This window comes from Enhydra lutris, unplaced genomic scaffold (assembly GCF_002288905.1).
Source record: "Enhydra lutris kenyoni isolate GAN:26980312 unplaced genomic scaffold, ASM228890v2 scaffoldscaffold82, whole genome shotgun sequence".
Classification (NCBI taxonomy): Eukaryota; Metazoa; Chordata; class Mammalia; order Carnivora; family Mustelidae; genus Enhydra; species Enhydra lutris.
Genome location: NW_019154166.1, coordinates 628,277 through 653,938, shown reverse-complemented (window position 1 = coordinate 653,938; position 25,662 = coordinate 628,277). Strand labels below are relative to the sequence as shown.

General features: G+C 61.0%; 1 protein-coding gene across 9 annotated transcripts in view; it reads right to left on the bottom strand.

Moving 5' to 3' along the window:
- The window catches only part of LOC111161181 (PITPNM family member 3), a 61,945-nt gene that overhangs the window by 21,314 nt on the left and 14,969 nt on the right, over positions 1–25,662 (bottom strand). For all 9 annotated transcript variants that reach the window (XM_022524735.1, XM_022524736.1, XM_022524739.1 and 6 more), the window contains exons 2-6: positions 24,914–25,009; positions 18,755–18,862; positions 10,616–10,663; positions 1,771–1,847; positions 1,217–1,452 (exon numbers count right to left, since the gene is read on the bottom strand). In XM_022524735.1, the coding sequence (XP_022380443.1) occupies positions 1,217–1,452; positions 1,771–1,847; positions 10,616–10,663; positions 18,755–18,862; positions 24,914–25,009 (565 nt within the window). The remainder of the gene's footprint in view (positions 1–1,216; positions 1,453–1,770; positions 1,848–10,615; positions 10,664–18,754; positions 18,863–24,913; positions 25,010–25,662) is intronic.

Sequence of the window (25,662 nt, the reverse complement as noted above, 5' to 3'; positions counted from 1 at the left end):
AAGAGCTCCTTCCCGGCAGTGCCTGGCGTGATGGACGGCCCGGCGAGAAGCCGCCTGGGGAGCGAGGCTGTCCCCACCCTCCCCTCCAGCGGTTGGGCCATCCATCTTCCTGGTGATCAGGCCAGGGCTGGCTGACCCAGTTCTGGAGGTCAGCCATCTGGCGGGCGAGGGCCCAGGGTCCCGAGATCGATTACCGGGGACACGGTAGCTCCTGACGGCTGGAGCGGGGAAGAGCCTGTTTCCCAAGTCCCACTGCAGAGCAGGTGCCCAGGGCAGCTGTGCCACAGGCAGAGTCCAGGGCTCCTCCCCTCCCGACCACGGGGGCCCCAGGGCTGAGCCCCGGGGCCCTGCACTTGGCAAAAATCACGTTGCGTCAGGGAACTACGGACTCAAGCTGTCCCTCCTTCCAGCTTGAATGGAGACCTGCCCTGTGTGTCCCGTGACCACAGGTGGGTCAGCAAGGAGGTTGCTCAGGTCCTGAAGGCAGAGGAGACTTTGCCATTTCTCAGAGGGAACAGTGGGCCCCGCACACCCTGCTCTCCCCCCCAGAGACCAGGGGCAGGTCCGGACGAAGACCCCAGGCCCAGCAAATGCACTGCCTCACCCCCTCCAGCCGGGGTCTCTGCAGCGTCCCCCACCTGGCCCAGTCCATGGGATGCACTGTCCCCCCCACCAAGGACGAAGCCAGGTCACAGCTGACCCCTTGCTCTGCCTGCTGCACCAACATGCGGGACCCTCACGATCTCCAGCAGGAACTTGGGGCACGATTGTCCACATCATACAGATGAGGACACTGGGACAGGGCTGTCCCCTGGGTCCTCCCCGGGCGTCCGTGGAGCCTGGCGCCTGCCCACTGGGCTCTGACTGTGTGGCTCAAAAGCGAGGCTGCCCAGGTTTGACTCCCAGCTCCAGGGGTCGGGTACCCCTGGGGGAACTGGCTTCGCCTCTTGGGGCCTCGGCATCCTTCCCTGGGCCAGGAGACCGGCGTCTAGCGAGCCCCAGGAGCAGGTCTGCAGCATCGAGGGGGTCCGGCAGAGGAGCTTGTGCTGCACGGCTGTGCAGGGCTCTGGACTCCCACTGACCACTTCCCAGCCCTGTGCCCGTGGTTGCTCAGGTCCTGACGCCCCCAGGGGTGCCCCGGGTGGGGAGCCCCTCCATGTCATCCCCACCGACCTCCCCCCACCTCTCTGAAAGGGCAGGAAGGACGTAGACTCACTTAGAGACGAGGGAGAAGGCGTCGGAGCAGACAGCAGGGCAGGGCACAAACTTGATGAGGATGTGGCCCAGGGCCGCTGGGAAGTGGGCTCGCGTGACCTTCTCCAGCACCGAGCCGAAGGTATGGATGTCGGCTGCCTTGCAGGACGGGTCCCCCACGCCCGTGTCCAGGATGCTCCCTCCGTGCAGCACCAGCAGGAGGACGTGCGTCTTGCAGGAGCGCTGTGGGCAGCCTTCCTGAGAAGGACACAGGTGGGGATAGACAGGAGGCAGGGACGTGCCGTTGCACACACAGCTGTGGCTGGCCTGTCTCAGCTCCCCACGTAGTGGGGCCTCCTGGGCATTCTGAGGGCGGCACAGGGGCAGCAGGCTGGCCAAGCCCCTGTTATCAGGGCGGGGAGGGTCCCACGAGACCTTTCTTGTTCCCATGGGAGCCAGCAGCCCAGAGCAGGACAAGCCCCTGCCCAGGGGCGCACAGCAAGTCCTAGGGTGAGGAAGTCTCCCAGCCAGGACTCCTGACCGGCGGCGGCACAGACACCCCAGAAGCCAGCCCACCTCATTGTCTTCGTGAATCTCGATGCTTCCCTGGGCTGGGAACCTCTGTCTTCTCAGGGAGACCCGATACAGCTCTCCTGCAGGGGAACGGAGGACTCAGCGCCCGCGGGCCTCCTGATGCGGGGGCCGCAGCGTTCCCTGGGGTCTCGCTGGAGGGACAGCGTCCAGATCGACAGGACCAGAAACTTCCGTCCTCCCCAGGCAAGGGAGGCCGGCAGGGGCAGCCACCGCACGCCCGGTCCCTGGGGCCGGGGAAGGCAGTCCCAGGAAGCACGACAGCCGTAATGGCACAAGCGTCCTCTGGGGACTCCTGCTTCCAGCTTGGGAAGCAAATGTGGGCCGAACACGCCTCTGAAAGCCGGAGCCCTGCTCAGAGTGTTTTTTCGAGCGTCTGCTTGAAGCCCTCAGACCAACCGCAAGGCTGTGAATTAGGGGAGCGGGGGCCGGGGCAGGCAGAGCCCCAGAGAGGCGGGGCGGCCTCTGGGTCTGGGGAGCTCCGGGGCGTCCTCGCCTCCCGCAGCCGCCACTCTTCCTCTGGGGCCTCTAGCGGAGCCTGCATCCCCTACCGCTGGGACCCGCAAGCTGCCGCCACGGACCAAATCGGGCCCGCCCCCTGCTCTTGTAAATAAAGTTTTATAGCGGCACAGCTGGAGTCCGTGGCCATTCACACAGGGGCCTCAGCGAGTCTTTCGAGCCCACAAGGCCTGGAATATTTGCCCTCGGGCCCTGACAGAGAAGTCTGTGCGGTCTGAACCCTGCATTCCCAAACGTCGCTGCACCGGAGTCTGGGGTGGAGGGAGACACCGCCAGACGTTCACCTGCCCCCTCGCTGCCCGCCTGGGGCCGCCTGTCGCGCAGGCCTTGCTTCCTCTCCCTTCTCCCCGTGGGAAGGATTCCACTTTCTCTGTGTGGCCGCACCACACGGCTAGATGATGAACCCCTCATGTGCCTTCAGTGACGGGGAACTCACCCCCACCCCAAGCCTGCCACACCTTCGAGGAGCCACGAGGGGAGGACCCTCCAGGGGCTCTGCGGGCAAGCCCGTGGCAGGGAAGAGGGGAGCCGGACCCAGGGTCAGAGTCGGGTCTCCCAGCGGCCCCAGGGTGTTCCACCAAGGGCACCCAATAAGAAGCCCTTCCTGGCAGGCAAGTGCGTTTCTGAACTCCTCGGTCCTTATGGACACGCTCCTGGTCTCAGGGTAGCTGCTTTACGAGCTGGGGGCTGCTGCCCAGACGGGTGGGAGTGGGTTTCTCGATGACAGAGGGGCTGGCCCGGAGGGGGCGGTGAGGGAGGCTCGGCCTGTGCTTCCTCCAACTCCTTCCAGCCAAGTGACCGTCCCCGTAACGGCCCGTGGACCCCCGGCCCCGACCCCAGGACAGGCTCCCAGTACAACAGCCGGGTTGCTGGCCTGGTCTTGGCCGAGCACTTACTATGTCCCCGCACGCGCTGTCCCCTCCTCCCCACGACGGCCCTGAGCTTTGGTTCTCTGGGTGTGAGCCCCCTTTTCAGACAAGAGAACCAAGGCTCACCCCTCCTGGGTCACGTGCCCCCGGCCTCACCACGAATCAGGCCATGCTACTCTGTACACAAGCCCCACACCTGACTGAGGACGATGCCTGGTGGTGCTCTGTCCTCCCCAGGAAGGTGACACCACACTCCCTGTCCACAGGAGAGGAGACGCTCATGCAAACCACAAAGCGGCAGGCTGCCCAGCACGGACCTCCTCCCCACAGCAAAGCGGCCAGTTCCGTGGTGTGTGTGGCCGCAGGGCTGGCAGTGGCCCAGAGACCACAACTTCCGAGGCTGGGTGGGACCTGGTTTGTAGCCAGTGCCCGAGTCCAAGTCTTGCTCTCAGTGGCTTGAGAGCGGGACTCGGTTTTCTCTTCTGGGGCATGGGGACGGCAGGGTCCCGGAGCAGGAGCCCAGCACAGAGGCGCTCAGACATTCACGGGGCTCAGAGTGGGGCTGGCCACATGCTAAGTCTCTGTCTGTGTCAGTCGTGCATTTGGAGGACATGCCAGGGAGGCTCAGGGGTCCCTGAGCCGGGGCCAGAGGCCGGCAGGGCCGTGGCTGCCTCAGCACGCACAGCCCTGACCCCAAACCCACCAGAGCCCTGATGGCCCCCCGCACCCTCGCTGGGCCGGCTGCTGGCCTCCAGCACGGCTGCAGGCTCCCACGCGGTGGCTGCTACAAATTACCATCACGAGCCTATAAATAAGCCGCAGGGAAGACACGAGGGTCCCGCCGTCTCCCGGGCACCGTGCCCTCCGCGAGCGGGGCTGGCTCCTGCGTTCTCGCTGAGCCCACGGGCCCCAGGCTCCCACATCCTGTCGGCCCGCGGACAGCTGCCTTGGCCCCACGCCACGCTCCGGCAGTGAGCTGACGCCGCATCCTGGCCATGGATGACACTGAGGCAGCTAAGGGCTCGGCGGGGATGGGCCTGGCAGGACCCTGGGCACCCTGCGCCTTCCCCCACCAACGGCAAGAGTCTGGCTTCCTTTCAGTGTGCAAAAGCCAGAGAGCTTTGGCTCTGGGGGAGGGAGGGGGGGAGGCCTCGCCCGCAGATCTAGATCCGGCTGGCTACCAGGCCTGGAGGGGCCCTCTGGAGACATGCATCTCCAGCCTCAGCAGAGGCCTCAGCAGAGGCCTCTGCAGACACGCAGAAAGGCAGCCTCGAGGCCCCCCAGCCTGTGCCTGGCCCACAAGCCTTCTGCTCTCTGAGAAGCAGACAGTCCCTGCAGAGTAACTGAGGACACCGGTTCCGGCCACCAGACCTGGCAGCTTCGCTCCTCCCCGCCTCGCTCAGGCTGAGCTCTCTGCCTTCCTCCCCGGGGAACACCAGTGAACTCCTACCTATACCGCAAAACCCTGCTCAACCATCCCAGCCTCTGGAAAGCCGTCTCAGGTCTACTTAGGCAGAGACGGTCATCTCACGCTGTGCTCAGCTGGCCTGGCTAATTGCCGTTAGGTTAGTCGACCATTTCCACATCAGACTGGTGGTCCCTGAGAGCAGGGAGCATCGGCAGCCAGGTTTTTGTGAAAGTTCACTGCAAAGACCCCGGGGGGCGTGCAGCCTGGGAGACCTCTCCGTGCTGTGCTCGTCAGCCCCGGGAGAAGTCCCGTCTAGGGAAGCAGCGTCTAATAGGACGCACATCTCCTGGAAGGCCCCTGGGGACGCTGGTGTCAGGGAAGCATGGCAAGTTCTCAGCCTGGGCCTCATGGGTCCTCCCCCTTCACAGGCTTCCCCAGAGCCTCTGGGGTCCCGGGAGACGGGGAGCCCAGGACCTAATGGGAGGGCTGCGTGGTTCTTCCCGAGGCTTTGCTTATGCCGGGGGGCCCTATTCAGGCAGGGTCCCTGTGATGCCCAGGCCTAGGGTGGGGAGAGCCCACGGCTGTTTCTGTGACCGTGTCTTGTGACCTCAGCGCCCACGCCCAGCACCCCTGCTGGCCTACCCAGCTTCCCTGTGGCTCCAGCTGCCAGCTGGAGGGGGAGGCTATATTTGCTTACTCACAACCTTGGAGAGGCCCAAATTGTCATCACCCTTCTAATTACCCAAGTTCCACAGTGCTCCTGAGACAGAAGCCAAGGTCAGCGCCCACGCGCTCGGCACACTCAGCAGAGTGTCACCCGGCTCAGTGGAGGGGTCCGTGTCCCTCTCTCCTGCCGCCAGCCGCGGGGACCACAAGGGATGGAGGCCCCCGGCTGCATCCCTGTCAGCGTGGTTTTGCTTGGATAGGGGGGACACCGGGTGATTTTCTCATTTTCCTCCCGTGAGCCCGGACTTCCTTTAGTGTACAGCTATTGCAAGCGCGAGCGTGTGTCCCTTACAACAAGGACCGTGAACCAGCTGCCAGCCCTGCCCAACCACACACACACACCACACACGCAGCAGAGCGACCGGCCGGCCCTCGGGAGCTGGCGGGCTGGCAAGGGACCCCGAGGGCGTGCAAAGGGGAAGAAAGGCCTGCGGGGCCGATGGTGACCATGAAACACGGCCCGTGAATCAAAACCCTGCATTTGGGTCCCCAAACCAGCTGGACATCACAGCAGCCTCCTGCTCCCCTGGCTGGGGCCCACACGTGCACCCGGGAGCCCGAGGACCTCAAGGGCCCTGGGGTCATGTGACACGGGCCTTGGCTGGGCGGGGGCGCCCACACAGCCTTGCAGCTGCGAGCTCTAGCGCCTTCAGGGCAGAGCGAGGACGGTGCGTTCCCGAAGCTCGGGCCAATCCGGGGGCTCAGGTGGAGCCCAGGAACCAGGGAGGAAAGCTACGGGACGGGGGCCCCTGCCTGGGAAGAGCAGGCTTGAGGGGACGCGGTGGCCTGCAAATGCTCGGGGTCTGCATGTGGGTCACGGAGGGACGGCAGAGCCCAGCCACCGAGGGGGGTGGTTTCTGGAGGGTTCATGGCCATCCTGGAGGGACCTGTGCTGGCCGGGAGGAGGGACTGTAGGAGCAAGTGCTGTGAGTGGATGCCAGGTGGGTGGACGCCGGGCAGGCACCCCAGGCACAGTGGGCTAGATGGACCCGAGGTCCCCGCTGTGACAGCCTTGGCCCTTCAAGGTCGTGGCCCAGCCCCGTCAGCCTGGGTTCATCAGCTAAGGAGGCTCACCCCGGTGGGCCGGTCAGCCTCCCCCAGAGGCGCTGGCCCACACGGAGGCCTGACCGCCGCCCCATGTAGTGAGCCTGGGGGAGGGAAGGGCGAGCAACCACCACTGAGCCTGCCGGGCCCTACTGGGGAGCGGGCACAGAGATGCAGGGAAACAGCAGCGCACCCACCTGCGCACGCCCGCATACTAACCCCTGCTGCTTCCAGAGAAAGGACGGGCCACGGCTCCTCGGCTCCTGTGCTCAGGCACCCATCAGAGGGACGGCCACGGAGATCACTCCAGAAGGCCTCCTCCCCCCTCTCCCAGATCAGCACTGCCGGGCGTTCCAGGGTGTGGGGAGGCAGCCCCTCCCCATCCACTGCTGGTGTCTGCGGAGGGCAGTTTGGCCGCGTCCCTGGAGACACTGAGCGTCCCCCACCCCGCCCTGGGACCGAGCCTTGCACAGACAGGCGCGCACAGGACGCTAGACATGGCCGTGGGGTCATGCTACAGAGACAGCAACCTGTGCCGCGCGCGGGGGGAGCCGGTGAAACGGGCGACGCCACAGGGAGACAGGACCCCTTCCTGCGGCCGGCGCACCCCCAAACGCACGGGGGGCGAAGATAATCCCGCTACGTGCTCGCCCGCAAGGAGCAGGGACAGGACGAGCACGCGGCGGGCTCCCATCTGTGCATATTTATGGAGAGGATCGTGTGCAGGGAACATGGCCAGTCGCCGCCGCGGCGAGCAGCGCGCCTCACCTGCGTCCTTCCAGAGTTCAGACCATCAGCAGGCACTGCCCACTCGGATGTCAGATTAAAAGTGGGAATTTTCTCAACCCCGTAGAGCGGGCGGACTTCTTCTGGGAGATGCTGGTTTCTACGTTCTCCCTGCTTGGGTTTCCTGGCCTCCGGGGAGGACTATGGCAGTGCTTCCCGGTTTTGTTTCCAGAAGCTCTTTTGTTCCCGGGAGAAAAGGATTTGAGGAAACAGATTCTCTCCGGCTGAAGAGAGATTCTCACCCCAGGCTGAGACCAATGAGGGGTGTCCTCAGGGCTGGGGGAGCTCTGGGGGCCCCGGACCACTGGCCAGGGGCTGCACAGAGGGACAGATGGGACCACCGGGCTGGGGTTCCCACATGTGGGCACCTGCCTGGTCCCATGCCCCCAGGTTTCTCTGAACCTGCGAATGCAGTCCTTTCACGGGTTCCCGCTCCAGCTCCACGTCCACGCAGCCGTCCTTCTCCACTGGAGCCCTGACCAAGTCACGGGCCCCATAAAATCCCAGTGCCACGATCCCACACCAGCCTCCCCTCTGCACATCTTCCCTCTGACCTCAAGCACTGGGCCATACAATGGTTTTCAAACCTTCTTCCTCTCATCACAGGGGCTTTGCACATTCTGCTCCCCAAGCCCTGCGTCTTCTTCACGCGGCTGTGTCCAAATATTTCCTCAAAGTCTCCGTGGTCCTGCCCCCGGGGGCGTCCGTCCTTGCCGTCCTCCTCCCGGAAACACCGGGCTCTCTCTTCGGAAACTAGTCCCCGCACTTCAGGTTTTGTGGTTACTTGACCTGGTATCTCCTCCCTCCCCAGCCGGGAGGGCCTTCAAGGCCGGGACAGGGTTTGTTTACGCTCCGTTTCCCCCACACAGACCGTCTGGGGGCTGGCACCAACGAGGTGCTCGGGAAATGTTTTTCAAGCAAGTGAGCAGACAAATATTTTGTTCCCGCTTTGGAGCCCCGTCGGCGTCGGAAGCTGAGAACGTCCTAGCAAAGCACAGATGCCACACAGACGTGTGCAGACACACGCGTGTCCTCGTGTGGAGGAACGCACGGACGCACTCACACGCACACCAATATGCACATGAGTATCGTGCGGCACACACGCAAGAGGAAAGCTCCTCAGGCCGCCGTCTGCCACCCCGAGCTCATTAAAGCAGCTAAATATAGCCCGTCTGCAGCTGTGCTCAGCACGCTGCCCACACCAGCCAGGAAAAGACACCAGTTACCAGCGGAGCTGCGGGCAGGGGGCTCCAGGCACGGTGGGGCCGGGGGGCTGTGGGCAGGGGGCTCTGGGCACGGTGGGGCAGGGGGGTGGTCTGCGGGCAGGGGCTCCGGGCACGGCGGGGCTGGGGCACAACTGCAGGCAGGGTCTCCAGGCATGGTGGGCCGGGGGTGGGGGCAGCTGTAGAGACACTGGAGGGGACCCTTGGTGGTGGTCCAGGCATCTGAGCTGCTCCTCTGGCTCCCAGGCCCCAGCAGGGGACGTGAGGTCAGGCCCCACACGTGGGGTGGGTGCTGACACCCCCACCCTCTTTGTCCCTTTCAGGCCACACAGGCTCCACAGGTGATGAGCCCACGGAGCCGAGCACAGTCAGGACACGGCCCGCTGCTGCTTCTGGCGCGGGTGCAAACAGCGACGGGAAATACTGGAGAAGACCCTGCACGGGGAGGAAGGCCCCAGATGGCAAAGCACGGCACCCGCGTCGGGGACTCACGCTCCGCCCACTCGGAATCGGAGCTGGCAGAGCAGCACGGACGACCGCTGTCATCTCGCTGAAGCCAAGATGCGCCCAGCTCCGTGAACAGCACGGCCCAGCGGGGGCCGCGGCCCTGCCACGGCCGCCTTCCCCGTAGGCACTCCAGGCTGTGGTCCTCGCCGACCCAGGGCTGGAGCTGGACCCGCCCGGCCCCACAACCACATCGCCGCACGTCCCCGGAGAAGATCCTGAAGTCCCAGACCCACGGGACAGCCTTCAGCACAGAATGCGGACGGAAACCTACACCCGCAGTTTGAAAACAGAACACAAGGGACTTCGCCTTCACATAAACGCATGTTTTTTCCGGCCCAGCCCAGAAGCGGCGGACGGGGGGTCAGCCCCACGGCTCTCCCTCTGAGGCAGGTCATGCCTCCCTTGCTGGGGGATGGAGCCACACCCCGCCCCCCCCGAGCAATGGGAGGTCTGACATCTTGGGGGCCCAGACTGGCCGGGGGAGACGCCCCGTGCAGGGCTAGCTAATTCCCAGAGACGAACGAGCCTTCCACCTGCAAACACCTGCTCTCGTAGTCCAAACCCCTCCTTCACGCACAAGCCAACCCTCCCCTGCCCCAAATGCCCCCAGGATGGATGCAGACACCCCCACGTTTCTCAGTGGCTGCTCCTAAGCTACTGCTTCCTTTCCAGTGGAAAACATACCCGGGCTCTCGGCTGAGCACCCCTGCGCTCTGTCCACCCCCTGGGGCCGTGCACCCCTGCACTCGGTCCAGGGCCATGCACCCCATCACTCCATCCAGCCCCAGGGCTGTGCGCCCCCCCACACTCTGTCTGCCCCAAGACAGAACTGGGCGCTTCCCTGTGGCCCTTCCTCTTGGGAAATATGAAGGTCCTGGTCCCCCTGGGTCTTCACTCAGCCTCCTCTGCAGGCTGAACTCTGGGAGCTCATCCGGACGCCACCCCACTCATGCTGAGCCCTGTGCACTCAGCCTGAGGCTTTGGGGTGCCCCTGTCAGAGGAGCCTGGCCCCTCCCCGGCCCCTGACAGCCTTGTCCAACAGCTGCCCCCAGGTGCAGAGAACCCCTTCCATGCTGGTCCTGAGCCGTGGGAATGCAGACACCTTCCTGCCGCTGAGGGATGGACCAGCCCGGGGGGGCGGGAGAGGGCGCAGCGTGGGCTTAACCCTCAAAGGAGCAACCACAGACCCAAACAGCAGGAGAGAGAAGAAGGGGGTTCGGAGACCCAACTGCCATCTTGACCCTCCCTGACCCCAGCCTCTTGAGAAACCCAACCCCGCCAGCAGCAGACACGGCTCAGAGGACATCTTCAGGTCACAGGGTTGACTGCGGACACTCTGCCAAGCGTCCCTGGGGCGGGCCCTGCAGGAAACCTGGAGAAGGCACACCAGACAGATGTGCAGGTCCAGGACGACTAGGGGCGGGCTCTGCACTCACAGCCTCTGGGGAGTGGGGGAGGCAGATGGCATGTCCGTGTCTGTGTCACCCGAAGGACCTCGTCTCTGAGGCTCCAAGGCTTTGCACCCCGTTCCTGTCCTCTCTGACCATAGGCAAATGACCCACAAGGCTTTGCAGGGTCCCATCTGCCGTGCCGGGCTTAGCCTCCTGGCCCACCGGCCCCCGCGCTGCCCACACGTGGGAACTCGGGACCCCAGGCTCAGTCCACAGGGCAGGGAGGGGCCCCAGGCCCAAGGAGGCTGGACCCACCCAGGCGGGAGACAAGCCCCGGGGGGGTCGGGCTTAACTCACGCTGCTTCTCCTGGAGGGCGCTGGAAGTGCATGGGGCGCTCGCATCTCCTGCAGGGAGAGAGAAGACACATGAGCAGACTCCCCACCATGGTGCTGGGCGCTAGGAGGCCACATGGGGCTCCTGCCCACCCCCTCCCAGAGCTGGGGTAGGCAGAGGTCTCCCCCTTCATGCCCCACAGCGCTCAGAGCCGGGGAACGCGAGGCCTGGCTTCCTCTCCTCCCTCCGTCCAGGGCAGCTGCTCACAGGACACTGCCCTCTCTGGGGACACTTGGCAGCGTGCAGACCGCCACAGGCCCTCTCCTAGCTCCACACCCACGTCCGCTCCTGCCTCCCCCCTGCATTAGCTCTGGATGCCCTGGGCCACCGCAGTGACCATCCTGGGACTGCACCCTCCCCAAGTCCTGCCTCGGCCAAGGCACCCCCTTCGCCCCCAGCTGGAGGGACGGCCGGCCCTCCCCACCCCCATCCTCACACAGTCGGGGACCGAGTCCCATGGGGTCTGCCTCTGAGACTTGGGCCCCACAGTGGAAGGGGCGTCTGTGCTGTCCACCGCTGTCCCCGTGCCTGGCATGCTGCTTCTCAGCCGCGCATGCCCCCACGGGCGGACTCTGGCCGAGTTCCGTGGACGACAGAGTTCACCCCCCCCCACCCCAGAGAAACCACTCTCTGCAGTCCTGGAAGTCAGATGAACCCCTCGCGGCCAGCGGGCTCCAGAAGGCATCGGAGACGACAGCCACGCACAAAATACACTTTCGTTCGCACATAAACGATCCCCAGCCAAGTGACGACACCCGCGAACATCCCCCCAAGGCCGCGGGAAGAGCGTTCTGTGGAGGGGACAGACCACAGCTGACTTGAGAAGGACCGTGCTGGAGGGAAGTCGCACACCCCAGCACCGTACTCACGGCCACAGCTGACACCGCCGGGGTTGAAGCTCTCTGTGCATTTTCAATGACTTCCTTAAAATCATATACCCTCAGGAGGGGAAGCCCCAGTCCATGCACGGGCAGGGATGGGTGGGCCCCCGCCTGCACGCCCCATGGGGCATGCTGCCATTGTCCCCTGAGCTCTCTGCCTCCTGTCACCAGACTCACCCCAGGATGCATGCTCTGCCCAGACCGCTCTCAGCTCGAGGGCCCACAATGGCTCCCCTTCCTCATGGTCTGAGCCTGGCAAGCCAGCCTCTCCGGAAAGCAGACCCTGGGCACCTGCTGTGTCCTCTCCCGCCCCCATGCCCTCCACCGAGGGACGCTGTCTCTGAGTCAGTCTCACCGTCTCAGGCCACACTCCTTTCTTGCACAGGTAAGAGCGTGGCTCCCTGGTCGAGCCGTCCACGGCTGTCTGATTCCTACAGCGATAGTGAGCTCACGGTCCCCAGATGACAACAACTGTGGGAGGGAGGACCTCCGTGCCTGGCTGGGGCATTTACCCTTCAATCCTCAGACAATGAAAATCCCCGTGCCAGCCTCCCTGCGGAAGGAAGTCCTGGGTTTACAGCACAGTAGAGCTGAATGGAGAACTGGACCCAGGCTTTTTCTCCCGCCCCCAAATGACACCAAATAATTTCCTAGGAATTGGTCTTTAGCAGTACTATAAAATAAGAAGGGGGTGTCCTTGGCAGAGTGGACACTGTCAAGCACCCCTGAGAGGTGGACAGCAGAGGGAACGGATCGGGGGAGGCAGGGCTGGTGATGGCATGTGAGAGCCCGTGCACAAAGAAAAGGTGGGGACCGTGTTCAGAAGTACTAAGAGTTTGAAGATGGCAACAGCAGAGCATAAAATCAAGTGAGAGACCCTCAGTGTGGAGCTGCGTAGGACCACCAAGGTCACGCAGCTGTACTGCCAACGAGGAGAGGGGAAGCCATAATTTGCATCCTGCAGAGGAAGGAAGGCTGTGGCCAAAGGAGGGGCAGCTCGGGGGAGAGCAGGCTCCTCGATGGAAAACCCAGGAGCAAAAGAAGATTTTGCAACCACCTGGGCCTGCCGGTCCTCCTCCCAACACCTGCCTATACTGACCGAGCAGAGGCATCTGCTCTCAGGTGTGGGAAGGGCTGAGTGTCTGAGAACAGCACACCCTGGGAAGCTAAAAATACCAAGAAGAATAAACCAGAAGCTCATGTCATCCAGCAGCATGTGCTACCCTCCCCAATAATCAGAGCACAGCTGTTTGCAATAAACAGACACATCCCGGCAGCCAGCGACAGGCTGGGGGTGGGGGTGGGGGTCCGACTACGGAGTCGGGTACACAGCGTCACCCAGCATCACAGGAAGACCAACAGCATGTAAGCAAGACACCAAACTCAGTGACGGAGGGAGGTGAGCCCAGGAAAATGGACCTGCAGACCCCTTGGCCAGTTAGCAGGACCTCAGAGTCCAGCCATCACCACCAGAACCTAAAGGACACTTAAAACACAGATTCAGTGAGTCTGGGAGGGAGCTCCAAAATTCACATCTCTGACAGGTGTCCAAGTAATGCTGATGCTATGGGTCCAGGGAACACTCTTTGAGAACCACATTATTAGACACAGGACATAAGCCAGAGTTTGGGGGGAATCATGGGGTAAATAAAACAGCTCTCTGGGAAAGGGAAGGCAGAGAAGGTGGTCGGGACACCTGGGCGGTGCCTGCTTCCCTCCTGACAATAAGAATGTGGCCTGATGACACTCAGTTTGTCCCTAAAACAAGACTGTAAGCAGCCCCTTAAGTGAGAGCTCACAGACTGTTAGTATAAATTATTCAGAAAGACATATGCAGACTCTGAACATAAAAGATAGCAACATGGCAAGGACTGAGTGGGATACAGGGCTCAGGGACACAGGGCTGTTCAGTACATGAAAGTCAATCACAGTAACAAAACAGGACAAAACCCATAGGATCATCTCAATAGAGGCAGAAGAAGCACTTGGCAAAACACAACACCCTTTCATGAGAAAAGCCCTGATCTAACCCAGAATAGAAGGGAACTGCCTTGACCAAGCAAATGACAACTACAGGAAAAGCCCAGCTAACATTATATTTAACAGAAGAAGACTGAAAACTCCACCAATGATCGGGAACAAGACAAATGCCAGCTCCCACCATTGCTATTCAGTATTACACTGGAGAATCTAGCCAGGGAATACAGGCAAGAAAGGGAAATAAAATGCATCCAGGCTGGAAAGGAAGAAGTAAAACTACCTGTTTGGAGATGACATGATCTTGCGTATAGAAAATCCTAAGGAATCCTCACCCCAAAATAAACCTAATAAATGATTTCAGCAAAGTTGCAGGATACAAGATTATATACAAAAATCAATTGCATTTCTATATACCTGCAAATAATCTATGAATAAAATGAAGAAAATAATCCAGTTACAATAGTACCAAAAAGAATAAAATACTTTGGAATAAATTTAGCAAAGCAAGTGCAAAACTTGTACCTTGAAAATTACAAAATATCCTGAAAGAAATTAAAGAAGACCTAAATGAACAGAAAGACATCCCATGTTCATGGATTGGAAGACTGAAAATGTTGAAATGATGATACACCCCAAATTGATCTACAGATTCAACACAACCCCTATTAAAATCCCAGCTGGGTTTTTTTGCAGAAATTGAGAAGCCAATTCCAAAATTCACATGGAAATACAAGGAATACAGAATAGCCAAAAAAAAAAAAAAAAAAAAAAAAAACCTTGCAAAAGAGAGCAAAGCACATGGATCCTGATTTCAAACTAACTACAAAGGCACAGTTATCAAGATGATGTGGTGCAGGCCTAAGGATACACATGTATCAGTGGAATAGAACTGAGAGCCCAAATGTAAATCCCTATGTTTCTGATCAACTGACTTTTGACAAGGATGCCAAGACAATTCAATAATTGTCTTTCCAATAAATGGTTCCAGTACCACTGGTAACCCACCAGCAAAACAATGAAGTTGAACCCCTACCTCACACTCTATATAAAAATGAACTCAAAGTGAATCAGACCTAAATGGAAGAGCTAAAACTATAAGACTCTTAAGGGTAAATCTTCATGACTTTGTATTAGTTGATGGTTTCTTAGATATGGCCTCAAACACAGAAATAATAAAAGTGAAAGTACATAAAATGGGTTTCATCTGACTGTTAAAAATTTGCACTCTAAAGGGTATTATCAAGAAAGTGAAAAGACACCCACAGCATGGAAGAAAGTATCTGTAAATCATATAACTGATAAGGGTCTAGTATCCACAATATATAAAGAACACTTATAACTCAACAAGAGAAAAACAATCTGATTTTAAATGGGCAAAGGATTTGAATAGACTTTCTTCAAAGAAGATAAACAATGACCAAAAAGCACATAAACATATGTTCGTCATCATCGGTCATTAGGGAAATGCAAATACAATCCATAATCATATGCCACGTCGTACCCACTGGCGCAGCTATAATCGAACAACAGACAAAGACAAGTGCTGACAAGAATGTGGATTGTCTGAACTCTGGTACAACACTGGTAGGAAGGGAACATGGGGCAGCCTGGCACTCCCAGTCCCGGGAGTGTCCCCACAAAAAACCGTATTTGAATACTTACAGTAGAATTACTTATAACAGTAAAAAGGAGGAAACCACCTGAATGTCCACCAGCTGATGAATGGATGAACCGAATGTGGGACTATCATTCAGCCATAAAATGGAATGACGTTCTGGTTCATGCCGCAGCAGGGCTGAGTCTCAGAATCACGATGCCAAGGCAGACAGCAAATACAAAAGGCCACATACTGTTGGAGTCTATGCATACCAAATCCCAGGGTTTTGAGGAGAGAAAAATGGGGAGTGGCTGCTGGTGGGTATGGGATTTCTTCTTGGGCCGATGAGATGTTCGGGAACTAGGTAGTGGTGGCTACTCAGGGTCATGAACGTACAAACTGTACAGAAAGCACTGAATTGTGCACTTTACAAGGGTGGGTGATATGGTATGTGAATTGTGTCTCAGTTTGTAAAAGAACTTGGCAGGACCTACCTTCCTTGGACTATGTTAATGACAGCACTGTGCTTCCTGAGATCACTGGACTCAAGCTTGCTCCCGTTCCATGTCATAATCTCACTGAGGGATCTTTGGTTAATTAGCCCACACTGAAGTGCGTGTGGTCTATTTCCATCCACTTCTAACCCACCAGGGGACTCTGACATGTCAAAGAACAGGAAGAAAGAAACCTTGCAGAGCACAGAATGAGTCTGTGGCACCCATGGATAAATACCAGGTTGTTACGGAAAAAAACCACAGTGCACGAAAATGAAAAGATGATTATTAAAAAAAAAAAGAAAGAAAGAAAAAGAAAAAAGCAAAAAAGCCCCCCAAAAACAAAAAACAAAAACAAAAAAACCCTAGAAGAGCTGAGCAGAGGAAGGGCAATGGCTAGAGAAGACAGAACCGGGGAGCTACCGATGGGGTTGGAGTGAGGAACATTTCCAGAGCCCAGCAAGGACCAAGAAATAGGAACAGGACAGGCAAGGGGAGACCCAGGTCTGGAACGTCTCTAAGGTAAGTGTGGAAGGGGAAACAGAGAAAGAAACCCCTGAAAAATAATATAAAGAAAACACGCGTGTGCGTGTGCGCCTATGTGCACATCAATATGCAGTCGTATACAACGTAACATATACAACGTGCCATAAAGTAACTTAAACAAGTGCCGTATAGAGACCCGATACATTGTACTCCGTGTTGCGCATTTTGTGTGTACAGAGTGCCTGTCATGTCCCATTACATGCTGCACGTGCGTACCTAGTATACACTGTGTCGTGTTGTACACATCATATGTTGTATGCGTATGTGCACATGTGTATGTGGTATACGTCACACCTCACAGGCCGTCAGGAACTCAGGGAACACGAAACGGCTTCAGGCATCCAGGCAGAGCTAACACGCAGGCAGCTAGCCCACAGCTGAGTCTGTAGCCCAGAGAAGAAGTCGCGGCTGGAGATGGACATGAGGTCATCATGGAGGGCGGTGGCAACCGCCCAGGCTGGTCTCCGGGGCAGCCTTCTCCTGATTCATCCTCGGGGCTTCTGCTGCCCAGAGTCATGCCCGGGCCTCAGTGCCCTCCTGCATGGTGACTGTAGCCAGGACCTCTGCTCCTCCTCGGCTCCAGGAGGCTGTGCCCTCACCGAGCGCAGGAGCGGCCCGTGTTGTGGCGAATAGACAGGCAGCCGATGAGATGAATGCATGTGTTCTGCTCTGTGAATGAGTCACACCCTGAGTCCCCGGGGCTGCAGACACAGTGGTTTCCCCTCCTCACCCTCCCCTGCACCCCCTGCTTCCCCCTGCCCACGGGGAGGAAACAGCATCAGCATCGTGGCTCTGACCCAGTGCACCCCTCCCAGCGAGCCCGTCAGGTGCTTGCCGGAACACACTGGTCCCCAAAGCGTGATGACCCGGTACGGAACGCACTTGGCAAGTCCTGATTCACTTAAGCTCCCCCAACACCAGCACTAGCCCCGCTCTGCCCACAAAGAAAGGGAGGTGCCAAAGGTACCCAGAGTTTGCCTGCCCACAGAGCCAAGTTCATGCCCAGACCACGGAGAGCGCCTGAGGCTCTCCCTCCCCTGTCCGCCCAGCCCAGCGCCCCCAGCCCTGGCTGCTGCTCCTGCCCCTCCCAGCTCGCACAGGCTGAGTCAGGGGGGCGGGGATGGGAAGAGGTTGGCCAGATGGGCCTTGAGTGCAAGGCTGGGCTTGTCTTATAGTGACTGAGCACTGTCCCGGGAAGCAGCTGGAACCTGGGACCCTTCTGGGGCCCTCCAGGCTTCGGGGTGAAGGCAAGGGCAGGCCAAGGGTCCGTCTGCAAACGCACGGCTGTGACAACTGGGGCGTTGCCTCTGGACAGGCCCTGGGGACCAGACTGGAGCCTGCCCTTCCTGGGAACGGGCCAGTAACTCAGGCTGTTTCTTTAAGACCTGACTACTCTGCAGAGGCCCCAAAGCCCACCTCCATCCAGCTGGCAATGAGGATACAAGGGAGAGGGACAGAGCGAGGTGCAGCACCAGCTCCCAGGCCCTCGGGCAAAACACAGCGTCTGTAAGCCTGGGGTGCACCATCTGTAGGAAGAACACCAATCCGTCCCTGGCGCATCCATCTCACAGCACAGCTTTGGCATGGTGAGTGCCCCAAGCCCAGGGTGCAGGGGATGGGCACGAGGGAAGTGGCTCCGGTCAAGACACCAGCACCGAGCCGGCTGCCACCAAGACGGCCGTCCTCTCGGGCTGGGCCGGGACCATCTCACAGAACACCTCCTGAAGGGACGGCCTGGCCCAGCCCATGCATGTGTGAGGAATGAGAGGGCCGGGAAATGAGGAAGAGGTGCTCTCTGGGCCAGGGGAGGGGGGACAGGAAGGACTAGCCTGGGGACAACACGCCCAGAGGCCAGCCCCCTTGACCCCAGGTGGTTCTAGATCTGGCCCTGCTTCCTGAGAGGCCTTCATCCAACCCAGGCTCTGATGACGCAGCCTTCCCACTAAGCGACCTGCTCCACCCACCCTTCGAAGCCTGGCTCTGTAGCTCCGTCCTCGGGAACGTTCCCTGCCCCCTCTCTCCCGGCGCCCAGCGACCCTCCACTCAAGCTTGAACCCTTACATCTTGTCTTGTCCTGCGTCACCGTCACAAGCGGTGGCCCCAGGTGGGCCCCAGGGTTCCGTCTGCCAAACGCTTGTATGCAGTAGGTGTTCAGCAAACTCTCAGGGATGTGAAACGGCCAAATGGGCAGGACGCCTGGGAGGATGGGCTACTCTGCTGATGGACACCTCCATGAAAAGCCTGTGGCCAACCCAGCTGCACACTCTGTCCTCGACCACTTGGCCCGCAGCAGGTGCAGCCCGGCCTGCTCCCCTTCCAGGTCCTTCCCAGAGGCTCTCGACCCGCAGCCCCGGGTTCACCTGTGCTGCCGACCCAGGAGCTCGCCCCCAACCCTGCCCCCAGGAAGGCGTGCCCCCAGGGGAGGTCATCCCACGGACAAAGGAAGCTCGGCCACCGGGCACAGAAAGCCCCGCATGATTGCCCACGTGGCCACAGCATTCGGGGAGGTGCCCGGAGAGACCTGAGCTCTCGCCGCCGTCGCTCGCGCCTCGGCCCCTGCGGCACACACGTGCACACGCCCCGGCCCCAGAAGCAGAGCCTCACCCGGACGCTCGTCCAGCTTCCCCATGGTCTCCATCTGCTCCGCCAGGTCGTTGGAGTTCCACTGGCTCATCCCAATGAGGAGGGCACTCTTCCCTTCGGCCACCTCCTCTGTGGGCAGAAGCAGAGGCGGGCGTGAGCACGTGGGCTGCGTCCAGGTGACCTACCTGCGGAGGCAGACTTCTGCTACTGGAGGGGTCTGCGCTCGTGTACAGCTACGATACTTCCCGGAAGCTTCCGCTGAGGGCAGGCATGGCTGCTGCACCCTATGGGGCCCCCACAGGCTGCAACAAAGTAAGGGACGAGGGGACAGTCATGAGGGAGGCTGAAAGCCCCATCTGTGTCTCCGTTCCCGCCACCAAGAGCAGTATTTCCTGAAAGGAAATGTGCTTGCAAGGAAGAGGAAAGCCATGCCCCTTGCTCAGTTTTTCCTTGGGTAGGTTACTTGGCTTCTCCGAGCCTCAGTTTTCCCATCAGAAAAATGGGTGCAAGTCCCCCCAACACACAGAGCTGCCGTGAGGGTTCAACGAGGCAATGGGGCAAAGCTCTCAGGGCATGGGTTGCTGGTTGATAAAGACAGTACGGTCTTCCCCCACGTGAGAGGTACTGCCACCGGCACTTGGGGTTTGAGGCGGGCAGGACCAGCTCCGCTGTACCTGGGAGGGCAGGAGACATCGGGCTCCGAGCAGGCCTTGATTTGTATCAACCCCTTGGCTCTCACATCACACTTGTGAACCCAGTAATGCCTCCGTCCTCTCTGACACCCCCCTCAACCCCGTCTCTATCCCGGCTCTTCCCCAGAAGGGCTCAGGGATGGCGCCGAAGGAGTCAGTGGGGCCATGTTCCCCAACCACACTGAGCACCGGTCCCCGGGTCCCATGTCAGCTGCACACCCGTCTGGTGCAGGCCCCGTCCCAGAGCAGGGCGCGTCCTCCAGACCGATCCCACAGGCGTCCGCTGGCCCAGCTGTCAAAGGGACGAGCCTTCCTGCCAAGGGCGCCAAGCCCCCTCTCACAGGGTTAGCGGGTCCACAAGGAGAATCCCACGGGTGTGGGTGTGGAGAACACCACAGGGCAGGTGTGGGCCTGGGGAGCAGGGGACAGGACCCACATGGCTGCCAAGACGGAGCACGGAGAGCTGTCCAGGGTCCTGACCGTGCCGGGGCTCCCCGACTCCGCCTCCCGCCGGGACACCTGCTCCTGCCTCCAGAGTTCACCTGGAGGGATTCAACCACGTCACTGGATGCCGGCTCTGCACGGAGATGGTCACACGCACTTCACAGACATCCCCTTACTCTGCCCTCGTGACACATCTAAAAAGGTAACGATCGGTACCATTTCCATTTTATAGACAAGGAAAGCTTAGCACAGAGCAATTCAGGACCTTGCCAGAGGCCACCAGCCAGAACCGGGATTTGAACCCAGGTGCACCATTCCAAGAGCCCTCCAATCCGGACGGCCTGGTCTGGACACCCTGCGTCGGCTGCCCAGCCCCCCAGCCAGGCGCCACACGTACACCCTGACTGCTCCCCACGGGCGGCGTGCTCCCCGCAGTCACACGTCTACACTGGCATGCAGCGCCGTGTTCTGGGCACACCCCAGCCAGATTCCAGTCCACACTCTGCCCCACGTGTCCCCCAGCTGTTCCTGTCCTCATGTCTCTTCCGCGGGGCTCTGGTTCGACAGCCCTTCCCAGCAAGCCGTCCCGAGGACAGGAAAGGATGCCCTGCACCTGCGAAGCTCCAGGGGCCCATGTGTGGTCAGAAGATGTCAGGGGGTACAACCCTTGGGGGAGCAGGACCGCCAAGGGGTTAAAAGCTCGCTCTGGGGTTTGACAGGCTCTCTTCAACCTTGGGTGCACCATCTGCGGGCTCTCGGACCTCGAACGATAATGTGTGTTTACGAACCTCAGTATTTCTCACTATGAAACCACATCGTGGCGTCAGGGGCTGCCCTGAGGTTAGAAGAGGTCAGGAAGGCAAGGTGTCCGTGGGCATGATGACCACAGGGCAGGTGTGGGTCTGGAGAACCGCCCGTGAAGATGACAGCACAGAGCCCCATGGGGTGTGTGTGTTTGAGGTGGTCAGCGCCCCGGGGACCCCCGGGGCTCAGCAGAGGCCCCTCCTCTCCTGGCCCACAGCCCCTCGGTCTCCCTTTCCAACAAGTGCAGTGTCCTCACAGACTCGCGCCACATCCCTGTGCTTGTGGTCAGCCCGCCCCACGCAGGTCCATTCTCACCCGCACCCCTCCAGGCCAGCCCACTCCTCTCAGGCTGTAGCAGTCCCTACCACACTGTCCCCCACCACCAGGGCAGGCCTCGCTCTGGCCACGTGCTCGGCTCCTGCTGCCCGGCTCTCTGGGCTCAGGACCTCCCTGTCCCCACTGGGCTCTTACTGCTCTTTCTTCCCACTGGATCTCTCTCAACACCCCGGTTCAGTCCTGGGGAGCCGCCCGCCCCCCCCACTCTGCTTTCAGGAACCTTCTACAGCTTCTTCCGCACGCTGCCCCCAGCCGCCCCTCGCCCGCACTCTCCCCTCCCTGGGTCTCCCCTCTGCCCACTCTCAGCTCTCAGCCTGGGGGGTTTACTCTGGCAACGGCGGGCTCCTCCCCGAGAGAACACGCACACACATGCGCACACATGCGCGCACACGCACACACGCACACGTGCACTCCTGGAGCCTGTGGCCCGCTCGGTCTTTCTGGGTCCCTTCACTGTGGTACGTGCCTCTCGGCAGGGCCCACGGAGGCCACGAAGTGCTAGCTGGACGCGTGCTCTGGTTACTGATTCTGCATTTCGGCTGGAGGCTGCGCCCCGCGTGCTGACCGTCGCCCCCAGAGACTCCGGGGGAAGTTTTTGCACTGACTTCTCTCCCATGGAGCCCCCGTCCCTGCCCAGCTCAGACCCTGGATGGACTCGGACCCTGATGCGAGCTGGGTCCTCACCTTTCACTCACGGCCTCCGCATCCTCCCACCCCGGGGCCGCAGGATCTCAGAGCAGCGAGACTCCTTGTTCTGCACAGCGAGGCTCCACCTTGAGCCCACGGAGCCAAGGGCGTGTCTCCTTCAATGGTCACTGGCCCAGCACCACCCTTGTTACCCCTGCATAAAACACTGATCTCTCAGGACCGAGGAGAGCCCTGCCCTGGGGCCTCTGGGTTCAGAACTGCACACCTTCCCCGGCACTATGTACTGTGGTCCAGCCTGCCCCCTCCACGGCCATCACGGGGTCCCCGCACAGCCCATCTCGGACACCTCGGGGCAGCTCCGTGGCACCCACTCCTCCTCTCTCAGCTGTAATGAGAGGACAGGGGTCAGGAGTTCCCCTGTGGTTTGATTCTGTGAGGCCCCTTTGCCCCCCGCCCCCGCCACGGCACAGCATCCCACTCAACCCTGAGACAAATGGCCCCACCCCTGCCAAGTGCAACATGATGGGCCCCAGAGACTTGCCTGGGGTCAGACACGGGCCAGTCACCAGCCCAATCTCTGTCCAGGTGGCTTGCACTGTCCACTACCTTTCCTCCCGCCTGAGGCTGTGCACCCACAGGAAGCCCAGACAAAGCTGTGCCATGGCTCCCCGTGGGCTCGTGGCAGCATCGTGCTATGGTTCCCGTGGGCTTGTGGCAGCCTCACACCGTGGTCTTGGTTGTTTTTTCCCTTATTTTATTTTCGGCAGCTGTCAGTGGGGCTCACCTGCTCTCCGCTGTCTTCCCGCCCACCACCACCGACCAGCAGGCTCTGCAGGGCTTGGAGAGTGCCCATGCTCCCCGTGTGCCCTACGCGAGGGCAGCGCCCACTCCCCGATGTGCGGGTACTCAGTAAACACTGAAAGAGGGGACGGGTGGGCAGATTCTAGCCCCTGCTCTGCCCGACTCCTTGAGTGACCTTGAGCGACCCTGAGCAAGCTTCCCAGTCCTCTGGCCTCAGTGTCCCAGCCTGGAGATTGGGGTAGCAGTGTTGAACTCAAAGACCTTGCAGGCCCCCAGCTCTGACATGGGGTTGAGCCATGGCCCCTCCCGGCCCCCCTGGCTTTGCCCTCGCTCTGCACCCCAACCTCCAGACTGGTCTGCAGCCCCCACATCTCCTGTGACTGACAGGAGGGAGGCACCTCTTCTGGGTCGGGAATCTGGACCCCAGCACCCAGCCCACAGTGCCCAGGGAGCTGGCCTTCTGCCCAGGGGGTGTTGGGCGCTCAGCCTGCTCCACTCTCCTGCCCCCAATGCCTCGCACCCCTCACACACAGCCGAGCCCCCCATCCAGAGCCCAATCCTCTCCCCTGCACTACCAGAGCGAGGGGCTCCCGCCCCACCAGGGAAACCCTGTTTGGGCCTACAGGCTGGAGGATGGAAGAAGGTCCAACCTCAGTACTAAGTCAGAGAAAGGGACCTGACCCCCCAACACTGAGCTTTGGGGTTCCAGCCCCGCCACCCCATCTTGATGTGGCCTCAGTTTCCCCCTCTTCCCCATCAGAACACTGAGGAGGAGGACGTAATGTTGCAAGGGCCTGCTCGGCACGAGCACCCCACCAAGGGGCTCCCCGACGGCTGGAGGACGCAGGGCCCTGCTGGGGGAGGGGACGGCGGGAGAACAGGGCCAGGGAGGGGACCCTCGAGTCCTGGCCCCCCACGGCCTGGCCCCGAGGCTGAGAGCTGCCGGTGGGGCCTGACTCAGCTCAGGCAGCGGAGGACGGCTTCATCCTTGACTGCTCGCTTGAGCCCGGGACCCTCCAGAGGCCTTGAGGGGGGACCACACGGAGCACCAGGAGGAGGGGAGGGGGCAGCCCAGAAGTAAGGAGGGCCGCACAGCCTGTGGGTCGGCTCCTGTGGCTGAGGGCTGGGGTGCTAGGCAGTGAGGAGCAGACAACGGGGCTCCCAGGAGCCTAGGGCAGAGGGAGGGGGAGAGGGCGGACCTGTGGCCGGGGGAGGGGAGGCCACAGCGAGAACAGGTGTGGCGGGAGGCACAGCGGGCAGGGCGAAAGGTGGGACCCTCAGAGGGGAAGCAGGTGAGCCTGACCCGTCCACCACACCACACCACAGTGTTCCCACTGCAGGCCATCCCCGTCCTCTAGGAACCCCAGCCCCGGATGAACGGCCAAGTATTTGAAACAGACGTCCTAAGCATCAGAGTAGTGACACTTGTCCTCACACTGAAGGCTAGTTGCTATGGAGACGCAGCCCCGGCAGCCCCTCCAGACAGACACCAGTGGGGACAGCAAACGAGTCCCAAGGGGGCTGTTTCGGGGGCGGCCTCAGGGGCAAGCCTCCCCCTGCCCAGCTGGGCATCCTGGAAGGCACTGGAACCGGGCATTCCCCATTTCTGGAGGCACGGAAGGCACAGGGAAACTGAAGCTGGGAGATGATCAATGACAAGGCTGAGATCACGTCCCGAGTGCCTCAAGTGTCCCGAGTGCCCCAAGTGTCCCGAGTGCCCCGAGTGTCCCAAGTGCCCCAAGTGTCCCATGTGCCCCGAGTGTCCCAAACGCACAGTCTGTCTTTCAAGACCCCATTTTGCCAGGCATTTCAAAGCCAGCCGTCCCAGGAGTGAGCTGACCCCCCACATATGGTGCCCTTCCTGGGTGGCGCCAAGCCAGCTGGTGAGGACCAGGTGCTCCAGGGGCAGGAGGAGGTCTGTGGGGCTTCTCGTCCACCCGCACACGGGCCCTGCAAGCGCGACCACGGGGACACTCGGGAATTCTGGACACACTCCATTGCCCACCTGCCACTTCCTGTGTCTGGTAGGCTCCTTGCCCTCGTCCCTCGTTACCGTGGAGAGGACACCACAGGCCCCCCATCCCATGTCCATCAGGGACCCACATCACCATGGAACGTCTGGTGCGTTTCACTCGCGGCGTCCTTCCCCCTCAGGAGTGTGCCTTCCCCGGGGTCACTGCTGGGCTCGGCCTCCGCACCGAACCACAGGCCCGAGGAGGGCAGTGCCACGCCCCATGGCCTCTGCAGCCCGGCGAGCCCCTCGCACGGCACCCAAAGAGACCCAGAGGCGGAAGGGTGAAGGCAGAGCCCCTGCCGGGAACTCATGGATCGGGTGCCTGTGACGTGTGGGACGTGGTGTCCAAGGAGGGAGAGACACTAACCCCCACAGGGAGCCCCTTCCCGGAGCTTCTAGAACGGTCATCCAGCCAACGATGGGACGATAGCGTCCACTCACCTCTGGCATCAAAGAATTCATCGTCCGAGCTCTCCACGGAGTCGCCGAGCACGTTTCTCAGGTGCCAGGGGCCACCGCCGCCCGGGGGAGGGCCACCTGCCAGAGGGAACACTCCGTTAGCCCGGCCCGAGACCGCGTCCGGCATGCGGCAGGCAGACCTGCGCCCCCAGACCGACGGCCGCCAGCAGCCCCGCCCCTCGCCGAGCCGGCCGGACACACAGCTTGCGTTGGGCCCCCGACCCCCTCCAACGTGCCTCAGTGGGGCAGGCGCGAGTGGGCCCCAAACTGAGACTGGAGTCAGCCGAGGCCACTGCCAAGGTCGCCGGGCACATCACGACTCGCATGGCCGTGCCGCGAGGGCGCGGGGTCTCTCCCGTGAGAAGGGGGCTCTGTTCACGATGGCCTCTCGAAGGCCCCACCACCTGCTCAAAATGGGACACCAAGGTCAGCGGAGCCGGGTACGGAGGCCCCTAAAGTCACGGCCGGTCGTGTCCACGTCTTCCCACAGGCCGCCTGCTTCTGGCCACGCCTGGTGGTGGGAGGGTGACGGGGGCGGGGAGGTGGACGCTCACACCACGCGTGCAGCCTACACAGGCAAGCCCCAGTCGGGAGGGGCCGGGCCTGAGCCCTGCCCTGCTTGGAACCCTGCGGCCCCCGTTTCCACGCCACGGCCTTGGTTTGCCCTGGAAGGTATGGACGGCCACCGGCCACGGGCTCGAAGGATGGGAAGGGAGGCAGGTGCAGCATCT